At 37.0% G+C, this 20,019-nt stretch overlaps 2 protein-coding genes across 3 annotated transcripts in view; one reads left to right on the top strand and one right to left on the bottom strand.

Annotated features, from left to right (window-relative positions):
* Positions 1 to 1,162: 1,162 nt before the first annotated feature.
* LOC145996534 (cytidine deaminase-like) lies at positions 1,163 to 7,929 on the top strand. Of its 2 annotated transcripts, none has more exons than XM_083133037.1 (2): positions 1,163 to 1,253; positions 6,863 to 7,929. In XM_083133037.1, the coding sequence occupies exons 1-2, from the start codon at positions 1,226 to 1,228 to the stop codon at positions 7,276 to 7,278; spliced, it is 444 nt and encodes a 147-aa protein (XP_082989163.1). In that variant the 5' UTR covers positions 1,163 to 1,225; the 3' UTR covers positions 7,279 to 7,929. The 2 variants fall into 2 exon arrangements, with proteins under 2 accessions (XP_082989163.1, XP_082989164.1); XM_083133038.1 differs by lacking the exon at positions 1,163 to 1,253 and adding an exon at positions 1,481 to 1,519.
* A 3,617-nt stretch (positions 7,930 to 11,546) lies between these two features.
* mTor (serine/threonine-protein kinase Tor) overlaps positions 11,547 to 20,019 on the bottom strand; it is a 162,284-nt gene continuing 153,811 nt past the window's right edge. Inside the window, exons 38-40 of the mRNA XM_083132608.1 lie at positions 18,281 to 18,557; positions 16,124 to 16,304; positions 11,547 to 12,539 (exon numbers count right to left, since the gene is read on the bottom strand). Coding sequence (XP_082988734.1) covers positions 12,524 to 12,539; positions 16,124 to 16,304; positions 18,281 to 18,557 — 474 coding nt within the window. The 3' untranslated portion in view covers positions 11,547 to 12,523. The remainder of the gene's footprint in view (positions 12,540 to 16,123; positions 16,305 to 18,280; positions 18,558 to 20,019) is intronic.

The raw sequence follows: 20,019 nt of genomic DNA, 5'->3' as shown, positions 1-20,019 counted from the left end.
CTTTCACATATCATTCACCTCCAGTATATAAATTAGATTTGCCTCTTTATGCTCAAGCTAACGTCCAATTTTTAGATCATGGTCAACACGCTCGGTATAGAGAAATATGGCCAGATTTAATTTTCATATATACTGATGGCTCCAAAAAATTTCAGGATGTAGGTTGTGCGTTTTATATTCCTGAAATGAATCAACACGAAATATTTAGGTTACCAGCAGACACTACAATTTTTACAGCAGAATGTTATGCTATTTACCGTGCATTAAATTATTCCATACAAAATAACTATAAAAAAATACTCATTCTAACAGATGCGTTAAGTGTCTTACAGGCACTAACATCATCATATCCTCAACTATGTCGTCAATCTATTTTCATTATATTGATTATACAATTAACCCAACAAGCACAATCCAAAAATATTACTGTTCAGTTTACATATGTCAAGGCACATCACATTAACCAGAGTAATATTATGGCAGATATGTACGCTAAGAGAGCAAGGGATTTACCTCAAATATCTTTCATCAGACTCCCTTATACAGATCTATTACCTAGAGTTAAAATTAAAGTAAAAAATCACTGGAAAATTTGGTGCAAGGAACAATTGACGATGGTAGGTCATACATATAGATGGCTAGCGGAATTTGATGCAAGCCAACCATGGTTCCACAGATGTCCTCTTCCAAGACAGGTTATAGTTTTTATTAATAGATTGCGAACTGGTCACGTACGTACACCAGCACATTTATCGAAAATAGGTATTATACATCAACAAAATTGTACATGTGGTAAAGATAATCCAGATGCCCAACATTTATTTTTGGAATGTGATCAATTCTCTCACCAACGAAATATATTATATAAAAATCTAATAAGGTTAAAAATTCCATTCCCTATATCTTTACTTTCTCTTTTATCTGATTTATCAATACCAATTATTTGGATTTTATATGGATACGCTCGAAAATGTCAAATCGCATTATAAAAACATAGAATGTAAAAGTGTAAAAATTGAAGATTGATTAGTGTCATCTGTTGTGTATTGTAAGGAAAAGTTGTGTAACAGAAATACCATACCACAGACTACTGCTGTCCCATAGTACAAATACAGAAACATTGGCCAAAGTCGACAGTGTTTTGTCTGACAGGGTCAGAAGAAGAAGAAGAAGAAGAAGTTAATTCAGTTCTTGTGTCGATCAGCTGTTCCTAGATAAACTCCCGATGGAATCAAAACAAACGGAATCATACGGTATGATTTACAGTAGTAAGAGTGCGGACACAGACGAAATACTCGTGTTAAAATATTAATAAAGATATATAACTTAATTAAGATTTCAAATATGCAATATTTGCTAACAGATGCATACATCTGGACAAATACTGCGTGTTAAGACGTTCATAGCAATTATTTGTTTTCGCTAGGTTTGCTAGTTAATGCTAAGATTTGCACATTTGGTCGCACTGGTACGTTTTGTGGCTGTCCGTTACGTAATAGACGATTTATGCCAGTGCCATGTAATGTACCTCATTATTTCAAATATGATAATATTGCAATATTATTGTTACATTATCTTTTCATTTAAAAAAGATAATTAATTTAAAATAAATGTCAGCGATGTATATTTAAAAATTGAATGCATTGGACGGAATCAAAGTGATGCCAGATAGTCAGGAATCAGGATACTTCTAGTTGAAACAATAAGATCCTCAAGGCCGCCACGCCCTGCATATTTTAGTTAATTTCACCTCGCTATGTTCACGAAAGTTTACTTAGTATAAAAGTTATTAATATTTGACACGGAAAATGATTTAAAAATAAGGAATTAGTCTCGAAAGACGCGTGTTCTACTTATATTTTAACAGAAGTATACCCCATTTTTATTGTTGCCAGTTTGCCCCACTTTTTCTAGTGTTTGGAATGTTTAATGATTTTCACCAGTTTTATGGGATGATTAGGAAGTCTTGTAGAATACTGGATATGATTGTGGAAATAAGTTTAAAGCTTCGAGAATGTGATTAGCTCAGTTTAAACTTTCACAAAATATTTACCACAGAATAGTGATGTAAAAAAGTAGTTTATGCACTTTTTAACACTTACCAGTGAGCTGAGACTAGATAATACCACATAGTCAGCTATTGAGAGCATTTAGAGATGCTATTTTTAATGCTAAAAGCCCAAAACAACACAATAGCTAATTACATGGAAACAGGACTGAATCAGAATTATTACATTTCAAATAAAATATTCTCAGTGACCATGAAACAAGAAGAAATATACTTTTTTCGGTAACAGTTTCATACATCGGAGATACATTTCTCCAATTTTACACAAGAAACTACTTACGGAAATGAGTTTCTCCAAGGTTTACAACGTTCGTAGAGGTATTTTCTTTTATCATGGAATATATTTGACCGGGAAATTATGTATTTTTTAAGAGAGATATCTCACCGACGCACAATTGCCATTGCTTTCATTTGCTTGCCCTACAACAACTGGATGCTGCGTACATTTGATGACTTAAGCCCCTGTCAGTGTTTCAACCCCCCTTTTTTTACTATGCTTGCCTAACGTAACCAAACCTAACCTAACATTATTGTAAATGGTTCGTGGGGCTATCCGTCAGATACCCGTGTATAATGTATAATTTCCACTGGTGACGATCACAATAGTAGGTAGTTTTCAGTGAAGAAGGTTGAAACACTGCATACCCACAACGTGAGTCAAGATGTGCCCGCCATATTGTGTGTTCCGGAAGCAAAGAAAGGAATAAAAAAAACCCTCAGAATGTGAAAAATTGCGTTTGTTTTCGTGTAAAAACCATAATGGCACCTTGAACTATGTTCCTCAATACGCAATTGGTAAGTACGAACCATGCGATTTTAATGTGTCTCTGATCTATGAAACTGGTACCCTTTTTTCTTTTTTCTATGCACCTTATTTAAGGTTATATAATAAGCTTTTAAAGAAGTAACATGATTTGGCAACATGAATTTTTAATCCAGCCTGATATTGCAGTACAAACTAAGGTAGATTTCTCATTGGATGTGTCCACTCAAAATCGTGTAAAATGTAGGAGGATGGATGTGACACACACACTTGCCATTTAAATGCACATTTCTGGAGTCCAAAATTACCATTTACGTTTTGAAACAGTCAACAAAGACAGTTCCTAGAAGAAATTATCCCAGATAGCACGCAAGCTTCAGGTAACTTGCTTGTTGCTTGTCAAATCCAGTTGGATATATCCAATTTGATATAAGCATACTGCAATTGAGTACTGCTGGAATTATGGTTTATAAAGGGATCCAAACCATTAATTTTCATCCCGACTAGGAACTGAATCCATAATCTCTGATTGTCTAGGTAATAATATTTAACGACTGAACAGTTTGACTGCGAGAGGTTCTTGTACTTGAATCTTGGGGAAGGCTGAATCACACAGAACTGAATATCCAGTAAGTTGGCACTGAACTGACTACCTAGGTGGAAATCATGGCCGCCAGACTGGTTTCGAGGAATAGGTCATGTTCTAATTGCAACTGGCTTTCCTCGACTGGATTCTGAGGAACAACCAATCAGAGCGACGTTTGGCCTTCAGTTTCCAAATTATATCATCTTTGAGCACCCAGATTTCACAGTCATATGTAACTACAGGTCTTATTATGGATTGGTACAGTTTTAATATTGTCTTCCTGGAAACTAATTTAGAATGGAATACCAAACACTGATAATGCTAAAAGTAGTGATCATCACACTGCCTGATTCATGCTTGCTTCTGGCTGGGTCGCGTTGTGGTACTGGTCCGTTATTAGCATCCAAAAGATGGCCACAGCCACTGGGCACACCAATAAGACCAAGTTCCTACTATGTTAACCCACTTCAGACTTCCTCGGTACGTTTTCCTCACCAGGAGCTGGCTGCGTTAACTGAACATTTTATTGCCGTGTTATTAGGAAAACTGATGCATAGAAACTTCCATTCATTAATGCCTAACATGATTTCTGTTCTATGTTAATAACATTATCAGGTATGCCAGCCTCCGTGGCAGAGTGGTTAGCAGATCGCACTATGATGCCAGGGGACCCGGGTTCAAATCCTGGCCTGGGGATGGATGTTTGCGAGTGTCCATTCGTCATATCATCACTCATCCCCATTTTTGCAAATTAGCAAAAAAGTGGCACAAGAAGCGAAGCAAAATAAAGCAAATCAATCATTATCAGGTACAAGGGTGGAGCGGTTAAATCTGCCAATTCCTCAACCAAGTACAACAAGCAAAGTTTTGTTCAGGCCATAAATTTGATGACTAGGCAAATAAATGTGTCAAGACCAGGATGATTATTATTATTTTGTAAACACAGGCTAAGAAAAAAGCATGAGTCAAACTAAAATAAAGTTACACATTTCAAATGAGACCTTAAAATGCCTAAGTTATTAATTAACTCACGATTGGATTATAAGTCATTCATTTTTTGGAAGATACTTATCGAAATAGCAATCAGTAAGCTCCCAATCATCATTACAAAATTGCATGTATTTGATTTTCCACCAAAATTCAGAAAACACGCACACAACAAAAACATATACTGTTCTCCCTCAGGGCATGGGTATTCTTTTCATCACTCATAGGGATGTGACGAAGCTGAAAATTTACCGATGCCGATGTACTCACCGATAATTTTTGGAACCGATACCGATGCCGATATTTAACCGATTCCGATACATAAGATTATTAAACAAAAATGGGATGTTATTTTCAACATGACAAAAATAAATTTGCTATGTACATTTCTATTGCATATCATATGTATATACATATATATTCTCAAGAGATGCGAATGTACATTTGCATCTAAAAAATGTTATGTGAACCTTTAAGAAGAACATGGATTCTCAAGAGATTAAACATTAGTACACAAGCAGTTGTTTGAAATGTAAAATTAATTCCTGTTCTGCCAGATTCAACTTCAGAAACACTATTTTTGAAGCACTTCAGGAAGTAACCTACTTCTTCTCTTATCGCAAATCTGTTCAGCAACACTGAACACTCAATCACTGAATACTGATGCAGCAGGTATGCCCAAGTATTTTCTCAGGACTTGCTTCAGGTTTGAATATTCATTTTTGAATTTCCAATACAACAGCAGATCCTGGTTCAGCAATGTACTGTTTTATTTCCGATTTATAGTTAGGTTGATCCTCTGAATGAGAGTTTGCAATAATTTTATTACAAAAACTCTACAATAATGACGAATCATAACCAAATTTTCAATAAATCTTACAAAACTAGAATATAAAACTTATTAGAAGGTAAAAACTCTAGTATAATCTGTACCGGTTTAAATATCGGATATTTGCCGATTCCGATACCGATGCCGATGTGTCGATTTCGGCCGATTTTCATACATCTGTAATCGGCTTCGGCACATCCCTAATCACTCATCTTCATCTTCGCAATTAAACAAAAGTGCAAAAAAGCGAAGCAAAGTAAAACAAATGAAATCAATGTACTATACTAATTATTTAGAAAAAAAAATATGGAAATTTCTGTAACCGAACTCAAAATAGTAATAAAATATTTTCAGAACTAAATTTGAAAATTCAGGCACCAGATAAAAATTTTCAGGTGGCATGATGACTGGGCAACCTGTATTTATCTACCCCTGGTTAAGACTATTAATAAAAACCATTTCAATATAACATCATTGGCAAGAAATTGTAATTGTACTGATCATTTGTGCTATAAAGAAAGATTCACTACATTTTAAGAATATTGCAATATTCCATGACATAACCAAAGAGTGCAAGTTTGAATCTTCGCGTAGATTCAAAAGCGTTGTTACAACTGTACTTCAAAATATGGAAGACAAAAAATCCAGTACTTACCCCCATAGGTGCTGGAAGTGCAAGTTAGGATTGGATTCTAATTTCTCCTTTTACTGTAGGTTTTACAGATCAAAATAAATCCATTTGAGGCTTGATTTTAACAATTCATTGAAAGTGCTTGTGTGGAAATATGAGGTAGCCAATAAAGTTCTGTCGGATTATGACCCCTGCAAAAAGGAGGCCAGAACATGAAGTAAGACGTACGTGGACAATCAGCAGCAATAACCTGTCTCCAACATTTGGGTAGACCATGGATCTCACGGTGGTAGAACTCAGCGGAACGTGAACCAAAGAAGTTGTACAGTGCATGGTACTGTCATGCCCTCAGATGGTTATCTAACGAATGATAATCCAAAGATGCAATGTTGGGAATATGGCGGCTGCATTTGTGTTTCCCAACCAAGTCGGATATAGGTGTTACGGGCGACCGTAGCAACATGACGCCTGGCATTGTCTTGAAGCACATTCACCAAACACATCCAAGCTAATTGAGGTGTTGGTGAGTGGTTCTGCACTGCAATTGAATACTTTTCTCAATGGCTCACATATTCGGCCGTTATCAGAGCCAATAGCCACCTTTAGTGCCTCATCGCCGCTCTTAAATTTGTTAAGCCACCGTTGTGCTGTCTGCTCATTTACCATATCACTACCGAATTCCAGACATATTTTTCTTCCTGTTTCACTGGTGTTTGTTCCCAGTTTCAACTCTTAAATCATGGCCCGCATAACGCTGTTTGAGGTTTCCATGTTTGACCGGCCCTCACTGACGTTCCTGTTGAACTCGGGCGACCACAATCAGCAGGCTACAAGAGGAAACACTAATACATTGCCCTCCTCTTATATGTCTCACCTCGGAATGGAAGGTGTAGGGAGCACATGTAGTGCCACCCCATGGGGATCCAACAGAACTTTATTGGATACCTAATATATGTTAGGCTGTGAATCATTCTTATGGTAGTATTTGGCCTTTGCAGATCCAAAAATTAGAGAGATAATCCAACGAAGTTTGAAGGCTCGAGAGTATGCATACTGCCCGTACAGCAAATTTAAAGTTGGAGCTTCAGCCCTGTATGAAGATGGTTCTATATATGATGGTTGCAATGTGGAGAATGCTTCGTATTGTATAGGTATATGTGCAGAAAGAACCGCGATTGTTAAAGCTGTGTCCGAAGGTAAAAAAAACATCGTAGCCATTGCTGTTGCCGCATCACTGGGTGACAGTTTTGTAACACCATGTGGATCATGTCGGCAATTTATTTTAGAATTTAGTGATAACGTAGATATTTATCTTGTGAGAGTTGACGGTAATGTAAAAAAGAGCAGTATTAAAGAATTACTTCCACTTGCATTTACTCCTCGTGAATTTGGTAGAATTCAAAGTCAACTTTAGCTTTAATGTTTAATTAAGTGATTGCTGAGAAAAATATATTTTTCCTCAGTTACTACTTTTACTATTGAATATTCCAAAGATGTATAGATATATATTTTACTAAAATTGTGCACGAACCTATTATATGATCAAATTATCTGTAAACTTGTTACGAAAGCCAAATATCTTGGAAGAATGACAGACCTATCAAATTGAAGTCACAAGGAAACTTCAATGCGTTGTCTAAATGTCCACACGGACATCTTATGTAGGGATGAGCTGAAGCCGATGTATCAATACTGGAAAATATTGGATTTTTTTTTGCTGATACTTTTTCCAACATCTTGATAATTGCGGTGTCCACAAAAATGCCATGTGACTGGAAGTTATTAAAAAAATAAAAGTTTCCTATGGTTTTGTATGAATATTATGAATAAAAACTGCATTTTGTCATACCATAGCAGGTATTTTTATATTCTGATGTAATGTTTGAATATTTAAAGCAAAACTGTGGTAAACTGATTCTTGTAATTGGAGTTCAAAAACTTTTATCATCATTTTCAAGCATCGGTATCAGCTCAGTCCCAATATCTTAAAGACATTATTAATCCAGGTGCATTTGGTACTATAGTTCGTAAGAGCAGTGAATTCCCAGTGGTGTACAGTATCTATTTCAAGAATAAATAATATCTTAATATTTTCACATATTTCATTAAAATTTCTCCATAAAAAGGTATAAATAATTTCTGTAAATAATGTATTTGCAATTGTAACACAACAAATTCTCCTGCTGTCAGAACTAATTCTGAATTTCATGCTGGACTGCTTTCTTGGTTGCACTTTCACAGGACAACGCAGTTGTGAGAACATAGGACAGTTTGCTTTTTTGGTACATGGCAAAATACTTGCAGTTGGATACTCCAGAAAAGTAGTATCCAAGAAATTGATGCGCATAGTTCATGCTTTCAGCTAATATGTTCTCTTTCAGAGTTGTACTTTTTGCAAGTTTGAAGCAGATACATAACATATTCAGTCTTCTGAGAACAATTGACAAGATTGCAATAAAAATGGAATTTGAGATAAATAAAAGAAATATAATAGAAAAACAATGCATCATTGTATTTGAATGCATTGGTGAAAACATTTCTTCAGGTAAACAAAGAATAACACAATCTCAGACAAGAAACAAAGATGCAACTGACCTAACATTGTCTCATGTTAGTTCCCCATGCACATAGCCATGAAGGCACATTTTGGGGATAGGGCCCCACACATTCTCGATCTTGGCCATTTCAAGGTGATGTGGTCAGCACCACACTCCAGCTGCCTTTATCCCCCAGGTACCCATTGATTTGAGGCTGGGTGAGCCCCAAAGCTGCTTTATGCAGGGACAAAAATTCCAACCTTAGATCACTCACCCCAGGATCGAACCAGAGTCTCCCTTTTGGCAGTCGGATGCTCTACCAACTAGAACACCGTGGTTCTGCATAGATAATGGTTGAAAAATATTGAATGGACCGTGTCCAAGTAGGTGCTATTTGTGCAGGCAAGAAAGATATGCTAAACGGCATACAGTTTTATAAGCGATATGCAGAGGGTGTCCTTGGTGACCAGCATATGGCAAAAGTGCAACGTTATACAGTTAGGAAAGTGCAGCGAGCAAGTTAAATGCAGTGTCCTGTATTTTTCTTGCACGCAAGAAGTTTTTATAAAACTCTCCACTTTAAAGTTCATCATAAGATGGGGCAAGACATTTTCAAAATGACTGTCCAAGTCCCATAATTTTTCATCGTTTCTCGAAGAAACACTGGGAAACAACATGTCTCAACACACACATAATGGCCCTTTCATTTTCCTTGTCTTATTTGATCATTGCCACCGTGTTGACAGCTGAGTTGTTGTCTTGACAATGGGTGTTAAATTCGTCTCAATATGCACAATGACCTCTCATTGTTGTGGGTGTTCTCGAACATTGCGAATCTGAGTCAGTTTGAGTTCCTATATGCTGCAGTGATATATTATAATCCTGTGTAGAAATATTCAACATACTCACATATACTGTGTATGCATTATAATAAAGAATAGTTGAATATTGGAGACAGCAAATTCTCTCTTTCCCTTCCGTTATCAGTTAGTTTGGCAACAACGCAACAGCAATGGCTATGCATTGGCTGAACTCATGTTTCTTCTAACGTATAGAACCAACTATTAACATAAAGATGCTAAGCAAAATGACACACACTTTTTCTTATCCCTTGGATGCTTGTGAACCTCTGGCAACTTAGAACAAATATGTCACATTTCAATCAAAAGGCGAACCTCTGTGACGGAGTACATAACACAGAATTCTACAACACTAGGGTCCCAGGTTTGAATCCTGGCATGGGCATTCTTTGTGACTATTCCTTCCATCAATTTAATATTTATCCTGAGAGAGAAACTGTGAGGAGAGGCTCCTGTCTAGTTAAGATTAAATAGATAATGCTTTCCACTGAAGAGAAATTTGTCATAGGGAGATAATTTTCCTTCTTCAGAATACCAGGCCTCTTAGCAGAGATGAAATTTATACATTTTACATCCCACTAATGAAATTTAGAAAATAAAATAAAGAAATACACAAAAATTTGTATTCAGCAACCCCCCTTCCCTTTATGGCCACCACAATAGACCATAGTGAGAAAAAGAAATGTAGTGTGTAGCTGCTGTGGTACACAGGATTTTTTTTCCAGGGGGAGGGTTGGAATTGTACAAATGATAAGTGGATCCCATCAGCTTTCTAGGGTGTAAGGGGGGAGGAGAGATACACTATATGATATTTCATATTTTTAGAACTTGCCACTCTCAAAAATGACAATCGGGGATCATTTTAAGGGAAGTATGAATATACCATTCCCTCACCCATATTCTCCACTGCTTTTGTTTGAAAATTGTCTCAAAATTTTGGAGGGACTGTAGTCCCATCAGCCACCCCCTTCTGTGTATGCCGTGGTATGTTCCTGCAACTGTGCCAAGTTGAGTTGAAAATAGGTGGATACTTCTTTGCTTAAAATAATAAAGTTATATAAGAAAAGCTGCATAGCCATCTTATGGAATAGATTTGTGGAAAATCAGTTCTAGTGTCAGCCTTATGGAAGCTGGAGGCACAAAATTTGCAGGGGAGGACACGAAGACCACTCTTCAAGGACATGTAATTCTTGTTCTGCAATTATAAAAATGGAAAATATGCACAATTAAAAAATCATAATTTTGGGTAATTTTGAAAATTGTTCACAACATTTGAGTGTGGGATCTAGGGGGAGACATCAACATAAACATTGGGCATGGAATTATTTGCCGTGATAACGCAAAAATCCGAGGATTCGCCCCTCCTCACATTCTTTTTCAAGCATTACCATGCCCGACCACCATTGTACCTTCTAACATTTCCGGCCCTCCTCCCGGGGCCCTAACCACTTTTTTACATAGCACGTTTTACTACGGTGGCGAAACAAAATCTTCGAATGTATTATTGAGCAATATATGCATTTGTGTGTGTGTGTCTAGGAACCTTTTGTAAAAATAAACCTGAAAAATTCTAATTACTTTTTTATGCAAAAGTATGGAGTGTAATGCACTGTAAGATTTATAGTTTAGTTTCATCTGCGCAAATTGCAGGACCCTGAGGAATTTCCATTTGATCAAAAAGTCCCTGTGCATACGCCGACTCCAAACTAATTCACGGTTATTCTTATGAAAATGAAAGATCTGACAACTTCAGCCCAAAAGATACTACCAAGGTGCTTAAATAATAATGAAATTAATTTTGTACTATAATTGACATAACAGTAAAATGCAATACACGAATTTACGGTTGATTTAATATATCACCAGTGCCATCTAGCTCCCTTTTCCAGTATAAACATGAGTAAAAATGAATTTTATCAGCAGTCACACTCCACCTTTCGTGAATTCTCTGAACTTTTGTTTATGTTGGATATTTGGACGTGGAATTATTTTCTTAACTATTCCAACATACGTACAGGTAAAGTCAAATAAACATGCCTTATGACAGTATTTGTCATATTAGCAAGATGGAAAAATTAAATTTCTTGTACACAATAAATATATTGTTTTGTTCCATATGTCATACCTTCATATATAATTTAACCAAAAAGACAAAACTGAAATGATGTGTTTGTTGCTATCATGTGGCAAAAACTGATCCAAGTTACAAACATTCGTGCATTTTGGTTGTGCATTTTTAATACACAATTTTACATTGGATGTTATAAAAAACAAAATAGCAGGATTTTCTTTTCTATTTATTTCAGCGTTCATTTTTTACAACTTAATTTTTTCCATATGTTTGGAAATAATTCTATACATATTTACAGATAACAACTCAGCATTCATAAGCTACACACACCACTCTCTTCTTAGTGTGTTATTTCTACGCAATCAACACCTTTGATTCACTTCTTAGTTTGAGAAGTCTGTTCACTTGCTAAACAAATATTCACTCAATCATATCTTTCATTTTCTTACGATTATCAATTATGTCTACGTCTAACCAGTAAAAATGTGAATATAGACAATGGCAGTTTCTCACTGGGAAATATAAGCTCTTTTAAAGCTTCCAACTGGTGTACTTAACATCGGAAAAGGGAAGAGGCATACGATTCACACATTTTTCTGTCTTAACAGCATCCTTTTGAAACAAATTCACAGGAGAAATATTTAAGGTTTACTAGACAAGAATTCTGCCACAGTTTTATATATATAAAGCTATGGACTATACAGTTTGTCACCAAATCGACGTTGCAAATTATGTACACTGATCCAGAACAAGAAATGCTAAAAGTTTTTATGAACTTAGGTCTGATAATGCGGTGTTGCACTGTATCAACTAAGAACCCATTACAAAGAAAATTTCACTGGCCAATATGTAAATTAACGATCTACAGCTACAACTTATTGCAGGAATGGACTTGCATACGATGTAGGCAGTAAAATGTTGTAGCCAACACAGCCACTGACTTGTTTATTATGAAATCACCTTATTGCAAGGTGAGACAAATTGTTGACCAAAAACATGTTTGATGTAGAAAAATCTATTTTTACAAAGTTAGTTGCATTCATTTGACTTTGAAAGTTTGCTTCAAACTACACTACAGTATCACAGTCATCCAGGACTTGCAAATGTACATATATACATCTTATGAATGCTAAACTAATGTTAAAATCATGTACCCGTCCTAGGATCCTTTTCCATCTTCTTAGTCTTTCATTACCAAAATGGACACCTGAAAGAAAAAATATACATGAATAATGATTGACAATAAAAACTAAAGAAAGTGTAATAATGAACTATGGCGCAACACCCCTACCGACTTCTGGCCTCACTCCAACATGCCTTTGCAGAGGTTGGTGATCAACCAACCAGTTACGGGGTGACGTGTGGTCAGCACGACGAACCCCCGGTCATTGTTGTGGGTTTCCATGACTGAGTTACGCTACTCATTCGTAGCTTCCCAATTTCCTCACAATGGTGAGTAGTGTGCACATACACAGGCTGTAACCTCAAGTGAAAAGTTGTTACGCTTGCCCCAGGAGACTCGAACATGCATGTATCCCATAGCTGAAGTCCAAAGCCTGACACCTGCTATCATGAACAAAGACGTATTATGGAGAGGGGTTCAGAGGGTCCAGACCCACCTCGAAAGACTTATTATGCCGACCTTAACTACAGGTAAGCTACATAATGAATAAGTGCTGATATATCTGTTCTTATTCCACCTTTTTACCTATTTGTGTAATAACACTATAATTCATACTATGGGAATGAGAGATAATTAAGCTACTCATGTTTTCCACAAAGCCGTTTTACATTATTTTCTATTAATTTCGGTAGCCACTGCCACCATCATAGTTGGAATTCGTTGTGTTGTTGCTTGGCACGTTTCTGTTGTTTTTTCCTAAATCGCCGCTAGGTGTCGTCTGTATGTCTGCGTATATATCGTCTGCTGTTCACCGGTGTTAATTGCTGCAGTAATGGAAGTCAGACATGGTGTGCCTGACCACTATCTATGTTCAGTTCATGGTTGTAGTGCATGATGGCGTGTGCTTTGTATTTGACATGTACTTTCTCAATTTTATGGTTGTGGAATTTGATATGCTTGGCAAGTCTGGTGGTGGGTTGGGCAGTTTTTGCATTTGATAGGTGCTGCTGAATTCTCTCACTGATGGGCCTGATGGATCTGCCGATGTGATGAGCCTTGCACTCGCATTCAGCATCATAGATGCCTGGATTGTTGAGGGGGGAGAGGAAGCACCGTTTATGTTTGTTTAGTTGGTCAGCTATTTTGGAGGTTGGTTTGTGTGCTATTTGGATGTTGTAGGGGCGTAGAGCTTTGGTAAGGTGGTTGGATGTGGTAGGATGGTAGGGAAAGGAAATCACTTGGTTTTGCTATTGGGATCTAGTTGCGATGGTGGAGCAGGTTGTGTTGATGGTGCAGGCTGTATGACTTGGATTTCAGCTTTGCTGTACCATGTTTAGAGTTGACAATCAGTATATCCATGTTTTAATGCCAGTTCTGTGATGGTTGCTATCTCGTCCCTCAGGTCTTCTTCTCTGGAACAGTAGGAGAAGGCTCTTCGGAAGAAGTTTAGCCATACGTTGGCCTTTTGCTTGGGTGGATGGTTGGATAGTGCATGGATATATTGGTTGCCTGCATCTGGTTTTCTGAAAACTGTGGTTGTGAATTTGTTGCCGCGGCTGATGGTGAGGTCCAAGAAATTGATTTTGCCCTGCTTTTCATGTTCTATGGTGAATTTTAGTCTGGGGTGGAGGCTATCTAGTTTTTCCAACAACTGGTTGAGCTCTTCTGATTTTTTGTATATGACTATGGTGTCATCAGCGTATCGTCCTTATCTGATGAATTTGAGTTCCGGAGTTTGGAGTATGCTTTTTCAGCCAAATGTATTACTATGTTTGATATGGAAGCCGATAGTGGGTTTACCATGGCAAGGCCTTCAGATTGCTCATAGAGAATTCAGCAGCACCTATAAAATGCAAAAACTGCCCAACCAACCACTGGACTTGCATAGCATAGCAAATTCCACAACCATAAAATTGAGTTGTCAAATACAAAGCACACACTCTCAGACACAAAAATCAAAGAAACACACGCCATCATGCACTACAACCATGAACTGAACATAGATAGTGGTCAGCCACACCACGCCTGGTTTCCGTTACTGCAGCAATAAACACCGGTGAACAGCAGACGACATATACACAGACATACAGGCGACAGCAGCACACCTAGCGGCGATTTAGATAAAAATAACAGAAACGCACCAAGCAACGAATTCCAACGAGGATGGTGGCAGTGGCTACCGAAATTAATAAAAATAATGTAAAACAGCTTCGCTGAAAACATGAGTACCTTAATTAACACTATAATGTTAATTTATTTATGAATTTTAATACATATAATGATACAGATTAATCGGTACTCTATCAGTATCAGCTGATATAGGCATTATTTTACAATCCAATATATCTATAACTATGTTATAATTTAATGCAAAATTCTGCCGTTTTGTTATAATTTTTATGGATAATCTCCATGCCCTACTTTTTAAAGAGTAAATGTCTAAATATGCAACTTCTTTTGCACTGCACTCAACTCGAAACATGCCCTTATTAAGGAGGTCAATGAACCATTCAGGTTCGTCAAGGACCATTTGGAATTTTATATTGTATCGGTAGAATATCAGTTATCAGTATCGGTAAATTTTATATCAGTACTTTATCGTTATGAGCTAAAATTTAATATCGGCCCATATCTAATTATTATTATTATTATTATTATTCCTGATCCACTTTGTTCCGTGTAAGTGTTGCATGGCATTTATGTAGACTCTACGAAGTGGACTCTGGAAAGAGTTCCAATTGGTAATACTTCCAGTGTTACTGTTACCACTATACCATTCCATTGTGGATGCCCCTAAAGCAGCGGTTCTCAAACTTTTTCTCATTTTACCCCTTAGTCTTAACTAAACGTCTAATGTACCCCCCCCCCCAAATAGGTTTCCTCCGAATATTGGGTTTTGGAGAATTTTTTTCGCTGCATTTTTGATATGTTGGAGGTGTGTATCTGCAATAGAGAAAAATGGCATTCTGGCTGTATGTGGAAAGATGGTAAACAAATGAACATTAGAATCCTGCATTTATTATTTTATTGGGTGTTCCTACGTTTACAATATTCATGCTTAGTTACAAAAATTAGAAAATGAAACATGTACACTACGAAATATATTTAAAAAACTTTAATTCTCATGTATTTTTTCCAGGATTGGGGAAAAAATTAAGAAAACATAAGTTTGTAAACAGTCAAGCACAATTTTGCAGTTCTGTTGTAAATTCTCAAAGTTTCTAGTGAAAAGGATGTGCCTGCATATAGCCTGATACAGTCGTGCACTTGAAACTTTCAAGTGGAGATTCGTCTTCAAATTTACTGATCCCAGTTAGACTCGTGACGTTTTTACACTTTAACAAATGATCTTTGTGGGTTTTTGAGTTGAAGAATGAAATGGGTAATTTATTTCAAAACATTCAAAACAAAGAAAAGAGTGTCAGTGACAAAATCAGCCTTATTTTCCTGTTGAGTGTTAAAGCTATGAAGTCTGAAACAACGAAGTCTGCTCTACACACCTGCAGCAAAAATGTTGTTGTGTGGGTATTCTCGATATTTCTCTTCCGAGCTGGTCGCATACCACCTTCATGTCGTTCATGTACCCCTGGGGTTACGCGCACCACAGTTTGAGAACCACTCCCCTAAAGCATATAAAGTCACGATACATTACACGTGTAGGTACTTACCACCCAATGTAGCACTGGCACAGGTTTTCGTTTGAAGTTGCTTGCTGTATCAACAAGTCAACTTGTTTCTGTACAGTCAGTACTTCCTCGTGAGAGAAATCTCGGCCAGTCAACTTCTCCCTTACTCGAGTGATGATGACAAGTGCCTTTTTATTTAGTGCTTCTGGTTGTCCATTATCACCTGCAACAACATTGATTTTAAAGTTAAGTATCATGTACATATTGTCAAACCATTATTTCTACTAAAATTCATGACTGCATTTTAATGCAATGAAACATTCCTCTGTGGAGGTGTTTTCAAAATGTAATTTAATTTAAATCTATATTTCCCATCAAGTATTAGCGTAACTTCTTTAGTGCTGATATGAATGCAAGTATGGATTTCTTGAGATTCATGCAGACTAAATATAATATACCAAGACATACAACACAGCTGACGTTCCACATTTAACTTTGTTCCTTTTCTTTTATTATAATACAACCTGCATATATTTTTATTAATAAAATGTTCTGTGTTGTGACATGTTAAAGCTTGTTATCAGTACCAGTTGCATTCTGTTTTTGCACCAGTCTTAAAAACTGTTTCAAGAAGGAACATTATTTCAATCATGCCTGCAGTTGGAAAATACGAGGACGTTTTGTTTCCTATGCAATAACTTTGGCAACACTGCTCAGAGATACACGAAATTGGTGCGAGACTAATTGCTGATTCACCGACTGTTGTGACATCTAGCGGCGTTTGCCTGCAACATCAAGCATTTGTACAATAGTGAGTAAAATGGAGACGTATGTGGACGAGCGGTTGATACAACGTGCTGTTATTGAATTCCTCACAGCAGAGGGTTGTCTGCCCGTTGACATTTATCAACAAATGACTGCTGTCTACGGCGATGTCTGTGTGGATGTGAGTACTGTCAGGAGGTGGGCAAGAAATCTGAAAGGCAACAATCCGGCCACAATGATTGATTGATTGATTGATTTGCTTTATTTTACTTCGCTTTTTGTGCCACTTTTGGCTAATTTGCAAAGATGGGGATGAGTGATGACATGATGAAATTGATGAATAGACACTCACAAACATCCATGCCCATGCCGGAATTCGAACCTGGAACCCCTAGCGTCGTAGCGCGATGTGCTAACAGGGCCGGCCCGACCACAATGAGCCTGCATGATCAGGTCTGCAGTGGACAACCCATAACAGCCACGGATGCACAGGGAAAGTGTTGATGACCATCTTTTGGGACTGCCATGGCATAGTCCACATAGAATTTTTGGAGCACGAACCACTGTAAACTCTGATCGGTACATGAAGACTTTGGAGAAACTCCGTGCACAAACTGCGAGTTAGGCCTGGCAAAGATGCAATTCCTCAACATGACAATGCTTGCCCACACACGAGTCGCCAAACACAGGATGCATTGCAGCGTCTCAAATCCCACGAGATTTTACCCCACCTGCCGTACAGCCCAGATCTTGCAACTTGAGAGTTTTTCATTTTTCCGAGACTGAAAGAACACTGATGGACACTGTTACACCCCTAATGCGGGGGTGCAAGCAGATGCACGTTGCTGGTGCTGGGAGAAGATCCCTGATTTCTTCACCGACAGGATGCAACAACTTGTCTGACGTTGGCATTTGTGTGTCGACAATGATGATGACTACGTGGAAAAGTAGTGATACGCTGGTAGAGGACATTGCAAGCTTTAAGAAGACATATAGTTCATATATATTGCATATTATTGACGATATTGCATAGGAGGCAAACTTTTCAAAACTCTCTCATAATAAAACTAACAACACAAATGATACAATAATAGCCAATCCAAGTTCAAAAATAAATTAATTAAAGTGTAACATCATGAAAAACTGATGTTAAGCAACCATTTTTTTAAAAAATATAGTGGAACCACGATTTTGTATTTTCCTGCATTATACATTCAATCTTGCTGCTCCCAACACATCAAAATGTTATAAAAAAATTCCTCGATTTTACATTTTCCTGCATTTTAAGTTTTCTCAGCTTGGTTTCCTGAAAAAACGTAAAATCGAGGTTCTACTGTATACAGAACTGCTTTAATGTAAACACACAAAATTACAATTAAATTATGTTAATCCATCATCTAAATTGCTTTGCAGAATTTGACAACTTGAACCTACCTCCATTTTCCACACTATTGGGTGCACCTTTCTTAGGAACATTCCCACTTAAGTTTGCGCTTTCCAGCATGTCCCCAGGTTCTTGGGATGAAGAAATGGAATCAGTTTGTGCCTTGGAACGTTTGGTTTTGGGAATGGTGTTATCCATCAGCCTCCAATTCAGAAGTGGGTCATAGACAAAAGCCTCCAACACAGCCATCAAGCTATCTTTGTTTCTGTGCAGAACAGACATCACCGACTCGCAGGTTCTTCGGTATGTGCCTTCAATCCCAGTCACCTATGCAATGATAATAATCTGTATTTTACATTTCACACTCATAACACAGCTCAGTAATTTGCAAAATAGAATTTCAACAATGTACCTTGTAGTGGTGTCTTGTAATCATCAATGTTTTGTCTTCTTCTGAAAGCACTGGGAAATTCTTCAGGTAAAACCAAGGTTGAAATGTTTCAGTTAAATGACAAAATTTGGGCATGATGTGTGACGTCATATCAAGTCTGTTTACTTGATGCTCAAATAGGCTAATCGGGACTGAAACTAAAGATTAAAATGGGAAACGAACCACTGTGCTTTACCAGGGATCGAACCTGGAACTCCTTAATTACAAGCACCACACTACACCATTGGAAGATTTACAATTACTTTATACAAATGATACATTTATATTCATAGAAATACTAAGAAATTGCACAATTTTACACTTACAGACTATTTAGAGAAGCATTGGATCGGCAAAATAGGCCTATACTGGCAGATATCGATTGACCTGTCCCTTGTCTATAATTTACATTAGGGATATGAAATTTTGGCCGATACCGATAAAGTACCGATACAAAATTTACCGATACCGATAACCGATATTCTACCGATCTGATCTGATATAAAATTAGTAATGGTCCTTGAGGAACCTGAAAGGTTCATTGACCTCCTTAATAAATGTGTGTTTCAAGGTGACTGCAGTGCAAAAGAAATTGCATATTTACTAGGGATGGGACCGATTAATCGGTACTCAATCGGTATTGGCCGATATAGGATTATCGGTGTATCGGTTTATCGGTAAAATTACCGATTATTTTACCGATCCGATATATCGATAAATATCTTATAATTTAGTGCAAAATTCTGCCATTTTGTTGTAATTTTTATGGATAATCTCCATGCCCTACTTTCTGAAAAAGTAAATGTCTAAATATTCAACTTCTTTTGCATTGCAATCAGCTCTAAAAACTTATTTATTACGGAGATCAATGAAAATTTCAGGGTCTTCAAGGACCATTTCTAATTTTATATCAGATCGGTAGAATATCGGTTATCGGTATCGGTAAATTTTATATCGGTACTGTATCGGTATCGGCAAAATTTCATATCGGCCCATCCCTAATATTTACACATTTACTTTTTTAGAAAGTAGGGCATGGAGATTATCCATAAAAATTACAACAAAATGGCAGAATTTTGCACTAAATTATCAGATATTTATCGATATATCGGATCGGTAAAATAATCAGTCCCATCCTTAATTTACATCATTATTAGGGTTGAGTAGATACCGATGCCAATTTATCAGTATCAAAAAGTATGGATTGGAATTCATTTACCGATACCAGCTGATACTTTTCTGGCATTTTGGTCTTTCACAGGGTTTGCAAAAAAGCTGCACGACACTTCCGGAGAGTCTAATTATCTTCGAAATCATGCAAAATTTGAACTTTATTTCTATTTTGCACAGTATTTGTGG

This window comes from Lepisma saccharinum, chromosome 12 (assembly GCF_977018435.1).
Source record: "Lepisma saccharinum chromosome 12, izLepSacc3.1, whole genome shotgun sequence".
NCBI lineage: Eukaryota > Metazoa > Arthropoda > Insecta > Zygentoma > Lepismatidae > Lepisma > Lepisma saccharinum.
Note: the sequence above shows the minus strand (reverse complement) of the source record. Positions and strands in the feature narration are given on the sequence as shown.